Source organism: Polypterus senegalus, chromosome 7 (assembly GCF_016835505.1).
Source record: "Polypterus senegalus isolate Bchr_013 chromosome 7, ASM1683550v1, whole genome shotgun sequence".
Taxonomy (NCBI): domain Eukaryota; kingdom Metazoa; phylum Chordata; class Cladistia; order Polypteriformes; family Polypteridae; genus Polypterus; species Polypterus senegalus.
In genome coordinates this window covers 146959694-146986380 of record NC_053160.1, presented here as the reverse complement: position 1 = coordinate 146986380, position 26687 = coordinate 146959694, and the positions used below count along the sequence as shown (strand labels likewise).

General features: G+C 39.1%; 1 protein-coding gene across 5 annotated transcripts in view; it reads right to left on the bottom strand.

Moving 5' to 3' along the window:
- LOC120532912 (lysine-specific demethylase 4C-like) overlaps positions 1-26687 on the bottom strand; it is a 917975-nt gene that overhangs the window by 837504 nt on the left and 53784 nt on the right. For all 5 annotated transcript variants that reach the window (XM_039759396.1, XM_039759398.1, XM_039759399.1 and 2 more), the window contains exon 4: positions 19552-19666. In XM_039759396.1, the coding sequence (XP_039615330.1) occupies positions 19552-19666 (115 nt within the window). The remainder of the gene's footprint in view (positions 1-19551; positions 19667-26687) is intronic.

Below are 26687 nucleotides of genomic sequence, written 5' to 3'. Positions count from 1 at the left end.
CCTCCAGGGATCTGATAAGTTGTGATCAGTTATAAACTTTGTAATTATCTTTGCGTGTTAGATGCGTTCCCCTGTGGAGAAGTCCTATCTAAAAGTGGATTTAGAACACAATTAAAGTCCCCAGCCATTATAATTTTATGAGTGTTCAGATTGGGAATGGATGCAAATAAATTTTGTATAAATTCCTTATCATCAACATTAGGTGCATAAACATTTATCAAAATCATTTTACAGTTAGATAAGTCTCCCATGACCATTACATATCTCCCTTCAGGATCCAATACTACATCTGATGCTACAAATGGTACTGTTCTATGTATGAGAATTCCCACACCTCTAGTTTTCTTTGTAAAACTAGAATGGAACATTTGGCCAGTCCAGTCTTTTTGCAGCCGGAACTGATCCTTGCTTAGTAAGTGGGTTTCCTGTAAAAATACTATTTTAGCATTTAGACCTGTTAGGTGAGAGTACTTTCTTTCTCTTTAATTCGTGATTCAGGCCTTTAACATTCCAGCTTACAAGGTTAACTGTCCCATCATGGAGACACTGATTCTGAGTTTTTGATGTCATTTTATAGTCTTAACTGGAAGTGAGACAGCTTCGGCCTTAATTTCCTATTTCCCCTAGAGTTGTTGCCATGCAGCTTATTATTACGTTGTAGTTATAATTATAAAGATTAAGGATAGATTAGGTATAGATCAAACCTGCTCTCTTTCTCTCCCCCCCTTAATTTTGCCTCCCCACGTGAGACTAGAACCCACTTCACACAGTCCCAGTCCTCTGACATACCCAGAGACAGAGCACGTCCAAAGCAAAACAAGCCCCCACGCAGCACGTTTTAGGGTTAAAAAATAGAGATATCTATTACCAATATAGTCTAAAAAAATTGTGCACTTAGTATTAAGATAATAAACCCGGATAATAAACCCGGGGAATGGTGTTAGAAATTTGTCCAGAATAAGTATAATAAGTCTTAATGCAATAATAGCAATAACAATAAACCAAGGGTATGATGTTGAACAGTCTCGTTTAGGGTACAGAGAAAATAATTAAATAATAAAAAAAGAAAGAAAATGAAAAAAAGAGAAAAAAGAAAAAGTAATTGAGCAATATTTAATTTTTGACTATTTCATTTTTTGTCAGAATACATACTGTAGATTTTAATATAATATAGACATACACAGGCAAAGGGCCAGTATTGTAGTTAAACTTTCAAATGTTCCCAATGATCTGTTAACTTACTAATTTATTGTTCACAATATTCTAAATAATCTAATATTATTTTATATATAATATTTCTTCTAGTGGAAGAGCAGTGTAAGAAAGAGGGATTAATCACTTAATTAATTATCAATTTTTACTTCAGCAGTGATGGTAAATAATAAAAACAATCAACAAGACTTCCACAAAGAAGAATGCCAAATGAATGCAGGTTGATTCAGGGATCCAAACAATTTATGAATAGGCTCACAAATCTGCGAAACTCTACATTAAACACTCATTTTCTCTGTTGTAGTTCAACATTGTAATAGACTTTACAAATAACTCCAACACGTGTTTCAATAAAAAAATGCGTTATTTATAACATAAACATAACAGAAAATGGATACATTGTATGCAAGTATATACAGTAGATATCTACATAGATATACTGTATATGTATTTAGATATATCTAGACAGAAGACAATAACAACACAAAACATACTCTAAAATTACAAAAGTTTAGTTGAACATTTCCTCTCCTATTGAAGAAGGCACAAAACCTTTGAATTTTGATTTTCCAGTTTATGTGGTAAAGACTGCCAAGTTCTTCAGCTAGAAATGAAGCTTCTATTGCCTGCACGCGGCATTCATTTACCCCCAGCTAGTATCTAGTATCTTGCATGGGTGCGAGTTGTTGCTCTGCACTTTCTTACTGGATTTAGAAAGAAACTTATAACACAGCTAAAACTTATTCTTCAAGCAGCTATTACCTTTTATTTACAGTTACACCATTATTACAATAAATTAGCTGGCTTTATCCTAACTACTATTATAGAAATGAAAGGTTCTCTGAATCAAAGTAGGTATACTTAAGTTCTGGTGTAAACAATGCATTATTTCTTTCTTGGTCAGCTTTCCCCAGACACGCTGAAGAATCTTCAGCGCACTTTCTTTGTTTTTAAAGCTTGTCCCTTTCTTTGCCTTGATTGCACTTTCTGGTTGCAGTTAGTACTGCAGCTTATTTTTGAGGTACAAATACACCATTTCGGTCTTCTTGTTGCTAGCAAAACCACGTCTTCTGGGCAACAGGTTATCAGTCAGTTCCTGTTTTTATCAAGATGAAAGTGCTGTTACATGTATGGTCTTCATCTGTTTGGACACTTGCTCTCTTAGCAAGGTTCTGACTAATAGCACCCCTCATCTAAATCCTTGTAACACCCTGTGTAGTGGGGCATGGGGAACACCAGACTACACTCTTAGTGCCTAATATGTGGGACCGAGCGTGACCAGGATGATGGTGTAAGACAGGGAGACACAGACACAAAAGGGTTGGAGATTTGCAAAATAAAGTGAGGTTTTATTTACAGGTGCACGATTCTTCATGTCATCTGTTCACACACTTCTCAATGGTCCGGGATTTTTTGAGTGATTTTCTATGTAATAAACTTAATAAGTTATAGCGTAATGAAAATTGCATAATTAGATGTAGACCACCCTATTTATTATATATTTATATATATATATATATATATATATATATATATATATATATATATATATATATATATATATATATACACTGTATATACACACAGTATATACTGTATATAAATTTTTATATCAATACACTGCCCAATACCACAAAGGACATGCAAAAACAGTTATAAAATGATGCCCAAAAATGATGATTATATACAGTATTTACAGTGCTGACTGAAAATCCCAAATGAAAAAGAAAAAATGCACACAAACTGGGGAAACCCATATATACACAAAAACCAAAATAAAGGTGTCTTCCTCCACAGTAATCCAAGTCAAGAAGCTGCTCCTACAAACAGTGTATAGTTCATCAAGAAAAACATTCAAAATACAGAAAAAGAAAAAGTATATATACAAAAATGAACAACCCAATAAACACCGGCACCAAAGCTAATCCAGAGATATTTATACAAGAAGAAAAATATTTACAACAATCCATGACAAGCCGCAGTGCTTAGTAAACTCACAAGTACACTCTGCCAAGTACCTCACTCAGCGTGATCTATCCAGAAGACCCCCTCTAGAGGCCAGAAATCCTTTTTGTATTCGGCGCTGTCCTAGTGACCAGTTAAGCTGTTAAACGCCATCCTTCAATGTGCACACAATGACATGGCCTGTCCTGCCCCTCAAAATTCCTATAAAAATGCAAGGGGCCGGCGTATGTGCACATAACTATGCCGGCCTTTGAAATGCGAACTGCACTTCCCACCTAAAACTGAAAGTAAGTTCCTTTGTCTTCTCCACTGGACTACCACCCTGACAACTACAGAAACGGGATCCCCTTTTATAAGCCGTGTCAGGCCAATACTAAGTCACTTCACACTTTCTCTTACGCGTCCAGTGCTACGAGGTCACAGGAGGCACACGCACGATTATGAGTTGGACCATGCCACTCCAGCCAGTCAATGGCAGAGCTGTCTTTACACTCTCGCACAAAAACTTGCCATGATGCTCCCCAGAAGTCGTTCATGCCATCTTGTTGCACATTCTAAATGGACAAAAAAGCAATCTTTATTTCATTACACCTTCCTTCAATCATCCTCCAAAATCAATGCCTCTCTTTTAACACCACAGAGGACAGAAAATTTACTTTATGTAATTGCTGGTAATGCCAGTAAGGCACATTATCACATTTCTCTTATGGATAGTTTTCCCTTGTTTTGCAGATATTTATTTCACTCTTTTGTGGTTCATATCCTATCCATTACCACTTATATTAATAAATTATTTTCTGACTTTTTTCAGACTGGTTTATGACCATAAGTCTGCACTTGAAAACAGTATCAACCATCTGATGCCAGTGGTTGATTGAAGGTCTGCATCTTGACAACCATTTATTCTATTTTGCCCCATATCCCACACCCATAGAACAAAAAAGACGTGACCTCTCTGAAAGATTTTCATTTCAGTTTAGTTTTTCAGTTACATTGACATAATCTCCAGGTTGGTTGTAGTTGGAAAATTACCTTTTCTAAGCATACCGATCCTGCTATTAATGTCAGCAGTGACACCACTATCTTTACTTGCAATGCTGCAAAAAGAACAGAACAACTTCACTCTCCCTTTTTCCTTGGTGTTCAAAATAATCAGTTTGTCAGTCCTGTTATTCGCTTCCATGTATTTGGTTTTCTTAATGTTAATTTTCAAGCCAACGTGGCTTGTTTCTGTCTGCAGATTCTACAGTTGGGACATCATGTGTTTCAGTGGATGTCAGAAAAGTCAAGTATCACCAGTAAAGTCAAGGTCAAGATGTTCTTCAAGATCCCAGTGCATACCTATCTTGTTACTATTCACTATCTAATTCATCTACAGTATCATACAAAATAAGTAGGAAGCTCTGCATGATGCTGGGGTGGCTAGGAAAGGGTTCATGTATTTCTTTATTTGTAGCTACAGATAAAATTATAACTTACATTTTTATAGGTGTATATGGTTTATCATCATGTGCAGAGAACACAGTGAAATTCTTACTTGCATGTACGAATCAAGATGCAACACGTCACCACCATCCATTGTTGTGATGAAAAAATATAACTAACTTACACTGAAACTTCCATTTACATACTTACTCCTATGTAGATATTAGTTTGGGTACACATCACTGTAAAACCCAATAAAAATAAATTTATTTTCTTGATCTAGATATAGCTGCTCATTTTACAAAGTAAGAAAATCCAAACATAAAAAATTATAACCAAAAACAACAAACACACAACAACAATTATGGTTTGTTTTATCAAATATATGGTAAATCTCGAACCAAAGTGAAATGCTACAAGTAAGAAGCATGAATTCTAAATATCAAACCAGCAAAAATAACTAAAGAATAAGATGTACATATTCTTAGCAGAGTCAAGCTGAAGAACCCCAAGTAGTTCCAAGATGCTTTGAAACTAGGTGGGTCCTCAACAGAAACATGAATATCACAGCATAGCTCAGATGGTCACTGAAAGCTTGTTCTATAGCTTGAAGCAAGACTTATACATTTTTCTGCATCTAAAGAAAGAAGCATTGGTTAGGAGGAAGACTAATACAGACTGTGTATCTGGAAACCACTGATGACAGTGATAAGAAAAGCTGGGTATGACCCAAAAATTAGGACTAGGTTTTAGAGTACCTTAGCAGTAATGGGAAGCCAGTGGAAAAAGTGACATAGAGCAGTATTGTGATTGTACAAAACAGCAAACACTGCTTTCAAAACTGAATGCTAACATTAATGGCAAATGACATCAGAGAACCGCGGTACTCCAACCTAGATGAAACATAAACCTGGACAATAGGATGGGAGTCACAGGAAGAAATGGTAGGTGAAGAAAGAAGCTACAGGACTTGGGTTAGTGAAGAACTGTGTTGACTAAAGATCAGTCATCAATGTATGATTAATTTAAAATTTATGACAAAAGAAGATGTCAAGAGGGTAACATCATTAGTTCTTAAAGGATGATATACAAGATATTCTACAATTTCTTGGTACTTTTAAAGCAACCTTGATAAGAAAAATAACTAGTAAAATATATGACCCTTTTCTTATGCTCCTACCTTTAAACACATTCACTGCTTGCCTTGTCAAGTGCTTTACACTTATCCTTTATAATACGGTGTCAGCACAGGTCCGAACACCATGACTTTACAAAACACACATTTATTTAAGCTGAGTTGTAAGTTGAGTCCCGCACAACACACAGTGCTCCTGCACCAAAAACCCTTAACATGGGCCTTCCTCTCAAGTGTCTGTGGGCCGCCTTTCCGCTCCTCACGGGAGCTTCGTCCTGTTCCCGCTCCCGACTCTAGCCCTCTTATTGGAGTGAGGTGGCCCCTTTTATTTCCACCTGGATGAGCTCCAGGTGCCTGATGACGCTCTTCCGGCAGCACTTCCTGGTGTGGCGGAAGTGCTGCCCTTGCACCCGGAAGCACTCTGGGCAACCCTGGAAGGTCCTTTCTCCACCTTCCCAGGTGCGGTGGAAGTGTCGATCTCCCGGGCTCCAACGCTCGGGGCGCCCCCTGACGGTGGCCATGTGGGTTTGAGCCTCCTCGCTCCTTCCCCGTGGTCCCCTCAACATCCAGGGAGGTTGCCCCCTCGTGGCCCGGGGGACGTATAGACCACCTCCGGGTCCTTCCAGGCGTCCAGGCTGGGTCTGACCCTCAGCCTCCTGTGACAACGAATAGCATTTTTTCTCTAAGGAATTAAAGAAAATCACTTTAAATGAAAAATGAAAGAATAAAAACATACACTGGGCACGAGACTCCCCGATGACATTAATGAATGAAAAAAGTTTTACTTCAGATTACCAGATAGATATGCTTTTGTTAAAAATGTAAGAAAACAAAACAGCAAAAATATATAGTTTTACCTTTGTCATGACAGACTATGCTTAACTATGAAAATATTCTGAAATAGATCTTAATTTAATGTAAAACACAGAGATTAGAAAACCATTTAAGAAGATCACCAAAACACCATGTTCTAGGATTACTTCATAATTCCAAAAGTTTAAGATTCAGATAAGCAGTAACACTACATAAAGAGAAAAAAGATAAAAATTCAATTTCAGTCAAGTCACTGGTGTAGCAAATTCTAAGGCCTAAATGGCAGAAGTGGAGTGCTTAGCACCAGGCTACAATTAAGCCAAAGGGATTTCTTTATTCATCTATTCAGAGCAGCCTAGTGACTGGGAAAATTTCCAGTATGCCTCAAAAGAAAGAACAAAAAGAAAACTCATTCATCCATCCATTTGTTTTCCAGACTGGAATATATCTCAAAGTGTATGAAAGTGATATTATTCTTTGCTACACATGGGCCAATGAAGAACCAAGATCAGATGATTATGTTAGAAAATATGTTTTTACACACATACTGTGGAATAAACTTCAAAGTAAAAAATGTCATTAAAAAGGAAATTTTTGGGAAAAATGACTAGTCCTCTAAAATGATTATCACTATCTTTGTAATATTTAATTATTCAAAAAATAATTCTACCTCAAATGTAAGGTATGAATGAAATGAGTACTTTACAAACCTGAATACTTCTTTGACTTTATATTCAGTAAAAAGTTTTACATAGTGCTGATCACGCTGAACCAAGTTTTAAGTCTGGGTGTCCATCCTTGCACCAGCCTTATCTAGTCATCTTAGTCAGTAGCCAGACAAACAGTGGCCATATACTACACATGGATGAATATAGTTAACTGTATAAACTTTTAAGTAAAGGATAAGAATTTGGAGAGCAAACAACAGCACTGCATAATCTATACTAATAAAAGGCAAAGCCCTCACTCACTCACTCACTCACTCACTCACTCACTCACTGACTCATCACTAATTCTCCAAGTTCCCGTGTAGGTAGAAGGCTGAAATTTGGCAGGCTCATTCCTTACAGCTTACTTACAAAAGTTGGGCAGGTTTCATTTCGAAATTCTACGCCTAATGGTCATAACTGGAAGGTATTTTTCTCCATTAACTGTAATAGAGTTGAGCTGGAAAGACGTGGGGGGCGGAGTTTCGTGTGACATCATCACGCCTCCCACGTAATCCGTGAACTGACTGTCAACGCAGTGCGTAGAAAACCAGGAAGACCTCCAAAAAGCGCTTAAGAAAACATGCATTATATAATTGAGAAGGCAGCGAAACAATAAGAAGCGAGCGAGTGACATATACTACCATATTCATGAATGCTGCTACCTCGGAAAGAAAGCAAGGTGTAAACCTAAACTTTAAATTAAGTTCATAGCAGGCTACCGCTGGCGTTTCACATGTCCACAGGTAATGCGGGATACAAGTTTAATGAGAGGACGCAGGATATAAACGAGAGTTTTGATCACTTTGTAACTAAGTTAAAATTGTAGGTGAAGGGGTGTGCTTATGCAAATTCCGAGACTGTGTTTGTGGGGATTGACAGTTAAAGGCGGGTGGGGGAGTGACATCATCATCTCCCCTCCCATTCATCTGATTTCAGCTCTGAGCTGAGCTCCGCGGCTACGCCGTCTTCGAAGCAACCGTCAGACTGCCACCAAATACTCACAGAAAAATCCACAAGTTAATACACACGCTGTCTCTAGAGTTTCTACACACTGAATCCTCCAGGCACTACTTACAAAAGATCACATTGACAATCGTGTTACGTTATTTTTAAAATCTTTCCTTTTCTTAGCACAAGCACAGCTGAGAAGCTTCGATGCATGTGCTCCATAAGCGTTAAAAATAATGCATTTAATCACACTTTGCATTACAAGCAAAGGGGAGCTTTTGTCAATGCATGATTTCCTGGTACACCGATTACATTGATCAACGCATCCCGATTAATTTTACCCTCGCACCACCTTAGTTTGAGAAGTATGAAAAAATATGAGGTTAACACAGAAAAACAGATCACCAATTAAAGCTTTATGAATAATCGATTCGCCATCAATAATTGTTTTGGTAAAGCCATCCTCCTTCCATTTTATAATTTTTCCGCCACTAGCCATAATTAAATGAGCGGTAAAAAGTAAGAGCGGCGAGGGTGACTTATTTAGGCAGGCATATATATGACAGCAACACTCATGACAATGTCAATCATGTTACGTTATTATTAAAATGTTTCCTTTTCTTTTCATTACTTCTTTAACACACTACTTCTCCTTCACAGTAGCGGGTATTTTGCTATATATATATATGAATGACCTCCAAAGAGCGCTGAGACTTTTGATATCATGAACGTGTCTGCAAAAACTGGGGTCTCCTGCCCAGCAAAAGTCGAGCAGCCAGCGCATGCATAGCTGTGCCGGCCTTTGAGACGCTGACTGCGCTTCTGCGTTAAGTCAAAGTGAGCACTTTTCATTTTTTTCATCCTTCCCCTGCGCTATAGCCCAGACAAGTGCAAACACGGGACCCCTTTTCTACACCACGGCAAAATAATATTAAGGCGATTCACACTTTCTTTTGCATTATCGATTATGAGGTCCTCAGCTCGGATTTTGAAGACACGCACAGGAGTGGAGGACTGACAGTGCCATCACAGCCGATTAATGGCGGGGCGTCTCACCAGTCTACACAAGACCCACGCGACTGTCCCAAAAGGCGATCATAACGTCAGCGAACACATCTCTCTATACTATATAAAAGAAAAGGCAACTTTCCTTTCTTTACACCTTTTTCCCAAACCAAAGCCTTTCTCTCTTAACACTGCAGAGGACACAAAACTAATTTTCTTTAAATGCGGTAAGGCACATTACCAGAGGCACAAATTTGAGCGTTCACATAGAAAATGTAATTTCAATGTACCTGTACTTCTTAAAGCGTTAATGTTTTACTGTTTAATAACTTATAGACTATAATTTATTATTTTTCCCTTGCACTCAGTGACCAAACCTATACACACACATATACACACATACAAACATACACACAAGTATATGTATGTGTATATATATATATATATATATATATGCATAAAAACTACATGGTCCATAATGCCCTGCTGGTCTTCTGGGGACCTCCATGCTGCAAGGAGGGCTCCACCTGGCGGGGGGTATTGGCGGGGTACATGGCCGGCCATATCTTACAGTACTCCCCAGTGGCGAATCATGATTCGAGCAGCCAGCCCCCGCTGAGGGATGTCTTCCTCCAGGAGGAGTTGTTGTTGGGTCCTGGCGAAGTCCAGAAAATTTCCGGGAGAACCTTGGGGGAATATTAAATAAAAAAGGATTTGTATTCCACGTCCTCCCAGGACAACTTCGCCATCCATGTCCCGGTCGGCGGTATTCATAGCACAGCCGTCTTCCTCCAGTGTGTATCCCTCTGCGAGTCCGGAAACAGTCGGGAAACTTTCGCTCCGCCCCTTTGTCCACTGAGGAGGGTTCCACGGCCGCCCCTGAGCTCTCAGCTCGCTGCTCAACTTTGTCAGGAGACCCCCTCTTTATTCTAGGGATCTCCAGTTTACTCTGGGGCTTGTCCACAGTTTGGGTCTCTCTATTAGTGAAAGAGAGCCCTTTTACTGTCTGCATGCTTTGATTTATAAACAACATGGGTCGGGTCTTTAGGATCGAATCGCTCCAAGAGACAGCACCATCCAGCTGCTCTGGCTCGTCGGTCCTTCCCCGGCCGCTCCGTAACGTTTGGCCTCTCTTGTAGAGCACGCATCCATTTGGCACCCGCTATGGATTAAAAGCGGGCCCGGATCACACTGCATCCCTATTACATTATATACGGTACCGACATTACCTGCCTGTACCGCCAAATCACATAACACGGGAGGCTCTCGGTCTAATCGCCGCAGGTACTCACGTACTCTTCTTAAAGGAGCTTTGGCCGCCCAGATCTCCAACGATCTTCTTAATCGCCTCTAACGTCTGCAAAATACTCCGCAAGGGCTCGATTAATTTTTCGAGTTCCCGCACGTCAAAATAGTTAGTTAATTCGGCCGGAGGTTGGCTTACTTCCTGGTTTGCCATACCATTCGGCCGGGAGCCAATGAACACGCCCGCTTTAGGCACGTGCTCTGATGGGTTCCGCACGGGTTTCTGGGAATTGGAGTTCTCTACGGACGAGGACCGGGCCGCCATCTTTGGCTGACTGCGATCTGCCTGTATTAATTTGTCGGCAGATCGACCAGCCATTTCCTGGCCCTCCTTACCTTCTCGTGGGTTGGCGGTGCCGCTCACCTCCCATTTCCCCCGGAAAAATCAAGTCCGTCTTTTCCTGGGTGAAGCCACAAGCAGCTGAACACGGACCTTCTCCTTCCCATAATCTTCCGGGGTGGGTCACGTGTCCCTCGCCGGCACCCGTAATGCGGAAGTCCTTAGGGTTACTCGGCTGCCTGAGCGAGGCGCCATCGCCTTCAGGTTTGTCCTCTGCCTCCCGCAGAGCCTTCGGATGGACATCTGGGAGGTATGTACATGGGACATCATGTGTTACATTAAAAAGATTATAAAGTACATTCCCTGCACATACCTCGTCGGAGACGTCCTCCATCCATCCATTTTCTAACCCGCTGAATCCGAATACAGGGTCACGGGGGTCTGCTGGAGCCAATCCCAGCCAACACAGGGCACAAGGCAGGAACCAATCCTGGGCAGGGTGCCAACCCACCGCAGGACACACACAAACACACCCACACACCAAGCACACACTAGGGCCAATTTAGAATCGCCAATCCACCTAACCTGCACGTCTTTGGATTGTGGGAGGAAACCGGAGCCGGAGGAAACCCACGCGAACACGGGGAGAACATGCAAACTCCACGCAGGGAGGACCGGAAGCGAACCCGGGTCTCCTAACTGCGAGGCAGCAGCGCTACCACTGCGCCACCGCGCCGCCCCGGAGACGTCCTCTTCCGGAAATCTCTCCCTAAACGCGTAGCTGCTCCATGGCTCATCTTGAGCGTAGGCAATGCCGAGCTTTAGACCTCCGCTGTGGCTGGTGCTCTGCTTTGTCTTCTTCTTCCCCATTACGGACTTGAAAATAGGGTTAGTGGTGATTTTTCCTGTGTGTGTCGTGACGTTGTCTTCCAGGGGTATTCTGTCCACAATAAATTTTTTAAATTCAGGTCCTCTGCCAAACTGACGGCCAGAGAATCCTGCCGGCTACGCCAATTGTAATAGAATAGGGCGCTCCTCGCACCCTTGTACCCTCAGACTATACGTCAGACACCAGGTAAAAGTCCAATGATAATATTTATTATAATAATAATGTGCACAAAGCACCACCACTCCACTATCCTTCAATAAACAATACAATAATTAATCACAATCCTCCACTCCCAGACGCTTAGCCACCCTGCCTCCCAACTCAGCTCATCGTCTGGGAGCTCCCACAGTCCTTTTATATTCCCTGACCGGAGGTGTTCCTTCCCAACAGTCCACAAGTCCTTATTCCTTCCGGGTCAGGGTAAATAATGTTTTTTCTCACCACGGAGGCCCGTCGCTCTTCCTATGATGAACTTCGGTCCTCCCTGCAGCTCCCTCTCGTGGCCCCCATGGCATCCAGCACGGTGCATAAAAACTACATGGTCCATAATGCCCTGCTGGTCTTCTGGGGACCTCCATGCTGCAAGGAGGGCTTCACCTGGCGGCTTGGGGTATTGGCCGGGGTACATGGCCGGCCATATCTTACAATATACACACACACACACACACACACACACATACATACATACACACATATATATAATTTGTGTGTGTGTATGTATGTATGTATGTGTGTGTATATATGATGTCGATAGGTATGTATGTATATATATATATATATATATATATATATATATATATATATATATATATATATATGTGTGTATATGTAGATATGTATATAGATATGTAGATATGAAGATATGTATGTGTATGTGTGTGTGTGTGTGTGTGTGTGTGTGTGTGTGTGTGTGTGTGTGTATATATATATGACAGCAGCAATCCAAGCTGTGAGAAAACAGTAAAAAGGAGGCGTGTCAGGCGTGGTGGTACATTTTCTGATGCAGCTACCGAAAACAACTTCGTGACGCTGCCACCAAATACACAAAACAATTACTTTGACAATCATGTTACGTTATTTTTAAAATGTTTCCTTTTCTTTCTCTTTCCTTCTTTAACACACTACTTCTCCACTGCCAAGCGCGGGTATATATATATATATATATATATATATATATATATATATAGATAGATAGATATATATATATATATATAGATAGATATGAGAACAACACTCATATCAATGACAAAACAATTACATTAACAACCATGTGACGTTATTTTTAACATTTTTCCTTTTCTTTTTGGTACCTTCTTTAAAACACTTCTTTTTCCGCTGCGAAGCGCGGGTATTCTGCTAGTATATATATATATGACAACAACACTCATCACTCACAACAGTGACAAAACAATTACATTGACAATCATGTTACGTTATTTTCAAAATGTTTCCTTTTCTTTTTCATTGCTTCTTTAACACACTACTTCTTCGCTGGGAAGCGCCGGTATTTTGCTAGTTTCTTATAAAGGCCATTAAATTGAGTGGTTTAAAATATTAACACAGTATGCTTAGCATCATCAGTCTTATGGTACAGCAAGGGTTGTTGCCCTAGCTCAAGTTTATTTATTGTTTCTTTAATCTTATTGTTATTACTTAAATAAGCTTTTAAATATTATGTGATTAATTCCGTTTTTTGTTTCTGTTTTGTTGTCCTATTTATTTCATATCATTTTTTATTAAAATAACGTTTATTAACTATGTACTTAAGGTTTTACGCTATATGTCCTATTGTCTGTGGGAGGAGCCTAATGAGGCAGGGCCACCTATTCAGGCAGCTGGGTTACTTACCTTCTGCAAGTATTTATGCCAAAGCTAAAGGAGGTTCGAAATTCCAGCATTGCATTTGTGATTTTGATTCCATGTAAATAATTTTGTGATTCTTGTTTAGATTTTCTGCCTTAAATCTTGCTTAATCTTTCAGGTACTATCTTCTGGTTTATTGGATTTGTTTGCTTTTAGGTTTGCTGTTCGACAAACTGGTTTGGTTCATTTTTATGCCCCTACTTTTGCTTGTGTGCAGTCTCTTTTTAATTGACTCAATAGATATCTAAATATTGAAGGTACTTTGTTTAATTTAATCTTTTGCCCAGAGAGTTTTACAGTGTTCCCTCTTCTCATTCCAGACATTTATCTATATATATAATTCAGTAAGGCAAGACAACCATGGAAAGCACTCCGGAAGGGGCGTGGATTCACTAAGCCGCCGACAAGTGAGACAGCTATGGCGTACGCAGGAAGGAGCCACGCCAACCAACTCGGACATGACAACACAGAAAAACCGCCGTCATTTATATTCGTCTGTCGTAGAGGTCACATGCAGCTCCGACCCACGTTGACTGTTCATAGAGGCATGTTTCTCGCGGAGGTGAATCGTCATATGCAGCCTGTAAAACTGTTTGCGAGGGGTATCCCATGGGATCCTTAAAAACATTCCTTTACAACTAAGGTTAAAACACAATGAAGTGAGCAGTCTTTAAAAAACGAGTTTTCGGTTATGACACACGACCGACCGCGTGCACCATAGCAAACTGTTTTACACGCTACATACAGCAAGCAATTCGCATCCGCGACAAACATGCGTCTTCTTAGATGCTCCTGCACTTTGTACACACCCCACCTCGCTACCACAGTGGTCGGGTGTCTTGATGGATTATACATAGAAAGGCAGCCAAAACCGCACAGAGCAATGAAAAGTCTACGTGAGTCACAGGTGCATCTGGACTGTGCAAAGATGACAACGAATCAAGTGACGAGTTGGAGGTGGGCACATGAGCAGGCAGTGTATACTGAACAAGAAATCAGCAGACTAGCATGACGGAGGGAGCGGAGTGGACGTCCTTCTCCTCTCCTCCCGTTCCACCCTCCGCGCCTGAGTGCCGCACGGACGATTGTGTGTTGGTTCGTTCCATGCATTGGTTAAAACCCAATGAAGGAGGCAGTCTTTAAAAACCAATAAGCCTTGTGCCTCTATTTCATTACCGTCTCACCTGCTTCACCAATGCAGGCCCTGCAACAGTCGAGATGCTCTCTCAGCAGCTGACCTTCTCTGTGCCTGACCGGTTCACACAGAGGCACCACATGACCAGGCGATGTGTATGCTTCGAGAACGAGGGTGGACGCGACAGGACTATCTAAGAAGAGGCATGTTTGTCACGGATGTAAATCGCTGTATGCAGTGTGTAAAACACTGTATTGTATGTTGCCCTCTCCAAGAGTTGCATCTTCTCATTCACCTACAGTCGTATACACAATGAAGTGAGCAGTCTTTAAAAACCGAGTTTTCGGTTACAACGCACGACCGTGTGCACCATAGCAAACTGTTTTACACGCTACATACAGCAATTTGCATCTGCAACAAACATGCGTCTTCTTAGATGCTCCTGCACTTTGTACACACCACCCTCCCACCTCGCTGCTACCGTGGTCGGGTGTCTTGGTGGATTATATATAGAAAGGCAGCCAAAACCGCACAGAGCAATGAAAAATCTACGTGAGTCACAGGTGCATCTGGACTGTACAAAGACGACAATGACTCGAGTGACGAGTTGGAGGTGGGCACATGAGCAGGCAGTACATACTGGATGAGAAATCAGCAGACTAACATGACGGAGGGAGCGAGTGGACGTCCTTCTCCTCTCCTCCCGTTCCACCCTCCGCGCCTGAGCGCCGCACGGACGATTGTGTGTTGGTTCGTTCCATGCATTGTTACAATGTTGCTTTTCTTGGTGATTTATTACATTACCGATTTTTCAAATGTTAATTTTCTCCCTGTGCTTAAAAATTATTAAAAAACCGTCCTGATTATGCGGCGTATGGTACGCCTCAGGTTGGCTAGTAAACTATAAACTTTAAAGGAGTCTTGCATCACTTTTGGGCCTAGGTCTGAAGCTGACCTGTTGAAATGGGGCTTAACTGCCTGAGGTGTGGGCAATCTAGTGAGTCCAGACCTGAAGTAGGGCAGATCTGGCCTCTTGTGAGGATTTTTGGTGGGCTACAATCATTTTTGTACATACTTCAATATAAGAGCTGTGAATCCTTCATATTCACAAGTGATTTTACCAGCATATCAAGGGCTCTTAATATGCCTCACTGCACGGAGATGAATAACCACTTCACTGTTGCTTTGGAAGTGTTATTAGGAAAAAATAAGCCTTTGTTAAGGTTTCATAAACAGAGGCACAATGTAGTACCTGAACTTAAGTGTTACCACTGAAAGTTTACAAAAAAGTTTAAGGAAAAAAAAATGAATACAGACACATTTTTTAAAACAGATATCTTTTGTTCATTTTTAGGCTAAAGAAAACAATAAGAAACTGGCATATTGAGGCACATGATTTCATAAATTACACAGTGTCCATTAGTAAATTTAGCAGATGAAGTTTTAACAGAGTGCAGAGAGTTCTTTACAGGAAGAACTGAAACACGGCAGTCCATGAGAGCTTTACAAGAAAGAAGAGTGTCTGGGAGCAGACTGGGCAGGGTGAGATGTTTAAGTGGCAGCAGTCCACATCCTTTAAATAGGAAGGGTTCAAGAAAGAGTGCAGATACTTTCTTAGAAATAAATAAATCACATTTTGCCCACATCCAACTCAGCATCAACAATATAAATGTGGAGACTGTTAGGAGTACCAAGTTCCTCTGTGTGCACATAACTGAGAAACTTACGTGAACGCAAAACACCTCATCACTAATCAAGAAAGCCCAGCAGAGACTATACTTCCTGAGGCAGCTGAAGAGAGCAAGTCTTCCCCCTTCCATCCTCACTATGTTCTACAGAAGCACCATTGAGTGTTCTGACCAGCTGCATCCCTATCTGGTATAGCAACTGCAACATATCCGACTGCAAGCGCCTGCAAATGATAGTGAAGACAGCAGAGAACATTATTGGGGTGCCTCTCCCTTCACTATAGGAAATATTTTACAAATGCAATGTCCGCAAGGCCTACAGCATTGTGTAGGACCCCTTACACCCCTCACATGGACTTTTCACACTTCACTGCCATCAAAGAGAAGATACTGTAGCATCAAAGCCAGATCTGCCAGGCTGCAGGAGAGTTTTTACCCCCAAGCTGTCAGACTCCTTAACACCATGCTGCCCCCTGGGATCTTCCACACTGGTTCAACCACCCCTAAAAACAGAACTTTTATACATGGCAGGCCACTTTCCTGCAAAGACTAGTGTGCATGTAGAAAAAGAACTGAAAATCTTATACTGACTTTTAAGTATTTTGACACTCTTGATATCCTTCTGCTGTGAAACATTCTGACCTGTCATTGTTTACACATGTCTTAAACAACTATTATCATACACTGATAATTTCTGTATTGTCTATATCAATTATTTATTATATTACATATCTATTGACAATATTTATGTATCTAGATTGCAAATACCATACATTACAACAATGTTCATAATGCTAACTACATGTCAATATTGCTGCTACTTCTTTGTCTTGTCTTTGCACAATGTCTTATCTTGGTTGTGTTTTAATTTTACAGTAAATTAAAATTTTAATTCTATTTTTAATTTATTATTTGCACGTCATGTTATTACACTGTGGACCCTGAGCTTCGCAATTTCGTTAATCTGTATACTCACATATGGTTGAGATGAGAATAAAGTTCACTTTGACTTTGAAATTAGAACCTCATGCAGAGGTGCAACGTTGTTGTAGTTAGTTCCTTAATAAAAAAAGCCCATTACTGGGATGTCCTTTGGCAGTCCTACTGAGCGGACTTTAATTCCCAGCAATCAGCAGGAGTATGCAGGAACTGACAGGAGATCAGCGCGCACTTTAAATGTCTTTAGGAAGAAATTAAATGGTCCTTAAAAAGCTTCAGAGGTCTTGGGCACAAGCCATTTCTGATATTTATGTCACAAATATATATGTGCTTTTCTAAATTCAGAATAAGAAAAGAAAAATAAAAGACCACTAATTAAACAATGAGATCAATCAGAAGAAAAATGTCTCACTAATAGTTTCATTAGCTGGTTGAAGCAAAAAAAGTTCAGGCAGTACTCAGGTAGTTCCTGAATAAAGAAGCCCATTACTAGAATGTCCTTTGACAGTTCTACTGAGAGGACTTCAGTTCCCAGCTTTCAGCAGGAGTATGCAGGAGCCAACAGCAGATTGGCATGTATTTTAAATGACTTCAGGAAGAAATTAAATGGTCCTTAAAAAGCTTCAGAGTTCTTTGAGACGTGCCATTTATGTTGCATATATCACAAATATATATGTGCTTTATTAAATTCAGAATAAGAGAAGACATTAAAAGACCACTAATTAAACAATGAGATTAATTAGAGGAAAAATGTCTCACTAATTGTGTCACTAACTGGTTGAAGCAAAGAAAGGTCAGCCACAGGGGACCCTTATGAGTGAACTTATTAGCCACTGTCCTAGAAGAGCTAACACTGAAGGGAATAAATTATTTTATGTTTAGCTGTAAATGCTGCCAAAGGTGCCCTTACTAAAAGCTGACTTAACAGGGATGGTTACCTATACTCTCAAGTTATTTTCTCTTATTATTTATAAATAACATAATATAGCATTCTCAAACTTGATTAACCCAATTAAACTGCAAAGAGTTGTTTTGGAGCAGAGCCTGTTGGTATCAAGTACAAGTTACTATTCAGCTTCAGACAGACAGGTCAGCATATACAGGGCTCACTAACAAACCCCATATTTACTCCAATGTGGAATAACCAAATTCTCTTACACAGACAATCTGGGAGAAAACAGGACACCCCAGAGAAATAGACATAAGAAGAACTTGCAATCTCCTAACAAACATCGTCTGGGTGTGGAAACCAAACCATGGATGTTTGAGCACTGATTGGTATTACAACATGCCACACATATTTACAATTAAAACAATATAAAAAGCTTTGTTACCCTGATATCATTAAACAATGAAAATTTTGTAATCCACTAAAATGTTTAACAGAGATTAGTAATTATAGAGTGTGAATAATCTGTATCTACTGTGCACTTTAAATCCAAATCTTCTGTATGTGTTTTTAAGGCAGTTGCTATAGAGATTTCTATATTTAGTTAAAGTTGATACAATGTCTCTGGACAATGAACAGAATCTATTAACTGCAGACGTTCTGAAAGAGCAGTGCCAGAAAAGGCAAACTGCACACACACATACACACAAAATTAACTTACAAAAGTACGCTTATGACTCAGCCATCAGATATCAGCACTAAACACCATGTGCCATCATGCACATGTAATTATGAACAATATAAGTAGTTATTTGTGGTTATTGAGTAGTAAAAATATATCAGCCATTTCCTGAATTAAATTTTTGCTCAATGTGGAAACAAATTCTAAAGTAATTTATACAATCCTTTTCAATTGTTATGATACCCCTTTTGTCTGCAGTTCTAGTTATTGCTCTTTTAAATTGACATAGTACTTTGTAAAAAAAAAAAAGAAAAAAAAAGGTTCAAAGAAAAAGGCAAAGGAATATCCTAACCTAAAGTGGAATGTCTTGCTCCAATGGACAGAAAGCATTTAATACATGCAAATCTTACTGACACTGTCAAACTTGTGAAGGACAAAGATAACTCTTCAGACAGAGAGGCAAAACAAAATCCAAGGTCATACAGTAAGTGGAGCCCAAAAGAAAAAGCCATCAAAACTCTCTGCAATTCTAGTAGTACTGAACTTTTCATGAAAAGATTGGTCAAATCACTTTAATGGGCCAAAGCTCCTTTACTGTCCTTATCTTTCTTACATTTCATTTTCCCTCCCATGAAAATGTCAGCCGTTTCACCCAAGAATATACCTACCTCATCATATAAACTTCCATTTACATCTGCACCATAGATTGGAGATACAAAAGTCAGATTTTTCCAGTATTTTCTCTCCAAATCTTCATAGTTGAGATATTGTGGAGTACAATACCTGCAATTTGAATAGATGCATTGAAATTATAATATTATCACTTGGACTTACTGCAGAAAAAAAAATCCAGTCAAGCATTGCAATATGTTTCAAAATATTACATATGTGTGTGGACCTTAAACTGACTTTCAAGCTACCTGAAAGAAAAACTATTTATCTTTCAAGCTTTACCTATTTTATTGCTAATATTGGTATTTCATTTTACTGTATTCATTACAGATTAGATTTTTACACCATACTGAAAAAAGCGCTAGATTTTGGGAATTTGACTATTTCTATGAGAAAACAATCCATAATACAAATCAGGATATGTGTGATTCTTACATGGCTTCAAAAGTTTTTTTTCTCCATTTATATTCATTCCTTGGGGACCTCCATAGCTACAAGCTTTTATTCCAATCAGCTTTACAATTTTGCATTACCATCTGTGGTTATTCTACGTTTCTATTTTAAGTATTATAACAATTATGTAAATATTTATAATATATCAAATATTTGATTATATAGTAACAGACATCCATCCATTTTCTAACCTGCTGAATCTGAACACAGGATCATGGGGGTCTGCTGGAGCCAATCCCATCCAACACAGGGCACAAGGCAGGAACCAATCCTTGCCAGGGAACCCACCGCAGGACACACACAAACACACCCACACACCAAGCACACACTAGGGCCAATTTAGAATCACCAATCCACCTAACCTGCATGTCTTTGGATTGTGGGAGGAAACCCACGCAGACTAGGGGAGAACATGCAAACTCCACGCAGGGAGGACACGGGAAGCGAACCCGGGTCTCCTAACTGCGAGGCAGCAGCGCTACCACTGCGCCACCGTGCCGCCCTATATAGTAACATATCTTTATGAAAATGCATTATATTGCACTATATTAATATTGTCAAACCTGCACAATCCAGTTCATCGGCAAAGCCTGTTGTGAGAGTGTTGAATGCAAAGCAAGAACCAGCCCTAAACAAGATGCCAGTCAGTTATAGGGCTCTCTCTCTCTCACACACACACACACAAACAATTTAGAATTTCCAATTAACTTAAAGGAATACTCCACCCAAAAATGAACTTTTTTCATATGTTACTTACCTCATGCAATTTGTAGTAATGGCAGAGAAACATTAAAATCTCTTTTTTTTTCAGAGGCAGAAATATAGAAAATAGATCATAATGGCAACCCGTGCTGCACAACAGCTGGCCATTAGACAATATATTTCATTGTATGTAAACTGTAATAATTCTGAATTTAAGACCTGCTTCTACCACCTCATTCATTTGTCAAGAGTCCTGTATTTCATTTAAAAGCACAGAGTAATGAGAATGTGCCCTTCCCGTTTACGATGAGCACTGCCTTTGCCAGAAATAACTTAATATTTTAACAGAAGATGCATGATTTTTGCACATTGTGAGCTTATGACTGGAAAACAGACATCTGGATTATGCACCATGAGTTATTTTTTTCTGTTTTCCATGGACAGTTTTCACATTGTCTGTCATTGTGCAGCACAGATTGTCATTGGGGTCTATTATACTGTATCATAAACGTTTTTCCCCTCATTTTGTGTTAAAACACGAGATTAACATTTTTTTCACAACCATCACTACAAACTATATGGTGTAACTATGTGGTGTAAGTTTTGCATGGAGTATTCCGTAAATCTGCACGTGTTTGAAATGTAGGTAGAGAATCAAGAATATCCCACAAAGAAAACCATACAGACGCAAGGAGGGATGTAAGTTCTACCTAGACAGTCATTTACTGTAGGTGGGGAAGGGTTCAAACTTGGGAGTCTGAATCCATAAGGCAGCACTGCTAACTACTGCACTGTCGTCCTGTCCAGGATTTCTGGTATGACTTTCTCAGACTCTAAAAAGCAAAAAAGTAGGTTTGGAAAATGGATAATATTACAAACTTTTAGAAACTGCATAACTTAAGGAATAATGAAATTTAGTATTATGACTTTTTTATTAAACATTTCTTTAAGCCCACTTTTTTATTAGAGTAAAAAACTCAACTTCCATAGCCCTTAAAAAGAGAAAAAACTACTCACAAATTAAAAAAGGGTGATTTATTATACAAGTTAGGATTGAGATGTTGCATTATGAGACTTCTATAATGTTCCAGGAATATCAGCACATGCTAAGTAACAAAGAACACCTTCAAAGACGCAGTTTATCTGGGAACTCTTCAAACATAATGGTTTTATGTGCCTCTGAAAGACTCGATGACCTATTGATCTTGCAGGATTTGCAGTAAATGGTACTTCTAGTACTACTTTTCTACAATTCACTGGTACATGTGATACTATGTTGCTCAAGACATTCGTCTGTAGGTAGCTGGGGTTTATTTGATCCCTTCAGATTTAGGTCAATTTACTCATCTACAGCATATAGCTCTCCACATGTGATTGTGAAAAGACAAAGAATGGTAGTATTTGTTCCTTGCAAGACATGTGTGTCTTCTCATTTTCAGAAATTATAGGCAAAAGTCAGTGGTTCACTTCATACGTATCACACAATCATCCATTAACCTACTCATTAATCCATGTTCTGAACCCACACATCCAATCTTAGGGTTGTTGAGTCAATGTACATAAGGGATCATACTCTAATTGATTATTAGTTAGTCTGAGATGACTTCAGGGGTGAATGTAGAATTTCCTATACATAAAGCAAATTTTTAGAAATGTTGGCCAACTGAAAGGTATGAAGATGAAAAGTATGAGCATGTACAGCACTCAATATTTAGTTGGGGCTCCTTTGGCCTGGATTACTGAAGCAATGCGGCATGGCATGGAGTCGATCAGTCTGTGGCACTGCTCAGGTGGTATGAGAGATAGTGTTGCTCTGATAGTGGCCTTCAGCTCTTCTGATTGGTTGGGTCTGGCGTATTGCATCCTCCTCTTCACAATACCCCATAGATTTTCTATGGGGTTAAGGTCAGGCGAGTTTGCTGGCCAATCAAGAACAGGGATACCATGGTCCTTAAACCAGGTACTGGTAGTTTTGGCACTTTATGCAGGTGCCAGGTCCTGTTGGAAAATGAAATCTGCATCCCCATAAAGTTCGTCAGCAGCAGGAAGCATGAAGTGCTCTAAAACTTCCTGGTAGATGGCTGTGTTGACCTTGGACCTCAGAAAACACAATGGACCAACACCAGCAGATGACATGGCACCCCAAACATCACTGACTGTGGAAACTTTACACTGGACCTCAAGCAATGTGGATCCTGTGGAGTGACCTCTCCTCTCTTCCTCCAGACTCTGGGACCTTGATTTCCAAAGGAAATGCAAAATTTACTTTCATCAGAGAACATAACTTTGGACCACTCAGCAGCAGTCCAGTCCTGATTGTCTTTAGCCCAGGCGAGACGCTTCTGACGCTGTCTCTTGTTCAAGAATGGCTTGACACAAGGAATGTGACAGCTGAAACCCATGTCTTGCATACGTCTGTGCGTGGTGGGTCTTCAAGCACTGACTCCAGCTGCAGTCCACTCTTTGTGAATCCCCCCACAGTTTTGAATGAGTTTTGTTTCACAGTCCTCTCCAGGGTGTGGTTATCCCTATTGCTTGTGCACTTTTTTCTACGACATCTTGTCCTTTCTTTTGCCTCTCTGTTAATGTGCTTGGACACAGAGCTCTGTGAACAGCCGGCCTCTTTAGCAATGACCTTTTGTGTCTTGCCCTCCTTGTGCAAGGTGTCAATGGTTGTCTTTTGGACAACTGTCAAGTCAGCAGTCTTCCCCATGATTGTGTAGCCTACAGAACTAGACTGAGAGACCATTTAAAGGCTTTTGCAGGTGTTTTGAGTTAATTAGCTGATTAGAGTGCGGCACCAGGTGTCTTCAATATTGAACCTTTTCACAATATTCTAATTTTTCGAGATACTGAATTTGGGACTTTCATTAGTTGTCAGTTATAATCATCAAAATTAAAAGAAATAAACATTTGAAATACATCAGTCTGTGTGTAATGAATGAATCTAATATACAAGTTTCACTTTTTGAATAGAATTACTGAAATAAATCAACTTTGTCATGATATTCTAATTTTATGACCAGCACCTGTATATGCATGTGCCATGCAAAATTATGTTCTAAAGTTAAGCACTTTCTATAAATTTAAAAAATATATCTTGTACACCCTGGTGCTTTACAATGGTGGGTATGAAGCACAGAGGAAAAACTTAAAAACTTCCCAAATACATCCATTTTTCAAACCCAGACAGTTGTCGAGTATTGATTCGCACCTTTCGTGTTTTGATGGATGTTTGCGAAGAAAAAAGGAATGAGGAAATAATCATTTTATCATTTATTCCTGATGCTATTTTTCTTAGGGTAAGGATATATTTTCCATTCACTTGTGGAAATTCTCATGTAAATGCAGAAGTAAATTAAAACAAAACCAACCACACGGCATGAAAAGTTTATTGTGATTTGGTCTGTCGGCAGGAAACCACATCCCTTGAAAGGTTATTTCGCAAGAAAAATAAGCACTGAACTATCCAACATGCCTGGTCTTTTAAAATTGCTTAATCCCATAATATTGACAGTTTTTTAGTTCAAAAGTTACACGGATAAACTATTTTATGCTCAACAACTGACTTTCCTTGAAAAATAGACACATTTGGGTTGTTCCATTGACTACAATGTAAGGTGGCAGTGTGTACAAGATTTTTTGTTTAATTTACAGAAATTAATTAACTTTAGAATACAATGTTGCATATGAAATGCATATATATAGCATATTTGTGGAGAAATAAATTCAACTTGAAAAATACCAAAACCTTTTATTTAAAGCAAAAAAGTTAATTAGATCCAAAAACAGATAACTAATTCAGAAAAGGGTTAGAATGAAAACCTGCAGCTACAGTAGCATGCCATGACAAGAGCCAGAAAACCCCAGACTAAACTATTACAATCCATCTTACTTTAAACTGCTTTTGCCCAGCACAGTGAGTATTGTTAATGGCTTTTCATCTCATCTTTTATTTGACAAGAGTTTCATTTAAGTGATTAATAAATTAGTTGACTAAAGAAAGTTTTTTATTTGATTTTGGGAGGGTATGGCCTTCCTGTCATGCCAAGAAAAAAACATCAGCCTCTTTAACAGAAGCAAGATGCAAGTTATGGAAAGGAAACTTTGTCCCCTTCCCTAGAACAAAACTTCCACATGTGAACGCTATCAGGCCAAGAAAATAGCTGAGCTATCCAAGGGTGTATGAATTAGCAAATCACATTAAACCCCTGCAATGGTTAACTACGGAATTTCCAAGGTTGCGTGTGTAAAATAAGTAGCAGACGTCAAACATTTAACATTTTAAGCAAAGTATACCTATGCAATGATTCCTACAAATAGAAAAGTTTTTGCCACTGTTGCTACAAACGCTTAACTGCAAATGCATGGACGACGGTCATTTAGTTCCTAGGCAGATTAGATGAGAAGGGGTACATGCAATCTCAGATTTACAGTATACTGTGTTTTTTTTTTTTTTTTTTTAATAAATAGGATCAACTTTATTTCATTGTTTTGACATAACAGTCTACTCATGACAACTACTAAATAATCGGAATAGTTCTTGTAAATGACATGTGGTCATAACAAGAAAGAAAAAAACAACATTGTGAATCATTGCAACAGTATTTTATTAAACTTGCAGTTTAGCTTGATTTACCTCAGCTTTTCAACATGCCACAAACATTTTGGTTTTATTACAATAACAATTTAAAAAGTAAAACTTGGAAAATCTGCTCACCTACAAAGAATAAATGTCTTCTGAATATGGACTTGCATGCAACATCCAAGCTACAATGTTAAAGTGGTTCATGCCAAATAAAATTAAGGTAGTCAAGTAATACGCCGCAGCAATTTCAGATTTGATTTCTAACCATTAGCAACAAAATACTTTTTCCATGTTATAATTTAAAGTTGCAAGTTGGCATTTCCTATGAAACAGAAAAGTCTCAGTGTGCACTTGTTTATCAGGTGTATATAATCCATTTCTTGTTCATCTGTAAGCGTTATATTATTTAACCTTTGCTTATTCAGAGAAAGTATTGTTTAACTGATAATTCCATTTTGTGTTTAATTGTATTTATTATATATTAATTTATTTAATGTAACTGTTGTATGTTATTAAAACATAACTGGGAAAGTTAATTAAGTTAATTAGTAATTAACCCCAAAAAAATATAATTGTAAACACTAAAATAAAAATATGTAATAGAAATATCATGCAACCAATACATTGAAAATTTTTTTAACTTGGATCCAGCCCCTTTCAAATAGGAAGTCTCCATTGCTAAATGGGACTTTGGTGTGAAACACTGCTATGTCTGTTAATTTCTTCAGTTGAATCATTTTGAATTATTCCGACACTTTTTATCTCACCGTTCATTTTCTTAATCCACTTAGTCCTATATGGTAGTTTTGGGTGAAAAAAAGCAACTGGGCATGAACAGTACAATCCATTTCAAAATACACTTACATACGTAATGATATTCGCTCAGGTTGGCTCAGTACAGACTCACTAATCAAGCCTTTGCCTGCTGGTCACACATACCGAATCCAAGATTGGTATATCCCAGGGGTCCCCAACTCCAGTCCTGGAGAACCACAATGGCTGCAGGTTATCATTCTAACCCTTTTTCTTAATTAGTGACCCATTTTTGCTGCTATTTAACTTCTTTTGAATTATTTTTAATTGACTTTTTTAAGATTTACTCCTCTGAATTGCTTAATTTCTTTTCTTAAAAGGCATCCAAACAAAAATGAAATGTGAAGTGTGTGAAGTGAGTGAGCCAATAGAAGAACCAACTAAGTCAGGGCCTCAAACTCCAACCATTTGCACTCCAACCAGTTGCTTAATTAGGTGCTGATTCTTGTTGTTAATTAAACCCATTCTTTAATTCCATGGCTTGTTGCTACTCTAATTGTGCAATAGCATACATTTCTAAAATTGTTGATTTTCTCTTTTCTACGAGCACTGTTGAAATGTTTTGGGGGCCTGAGC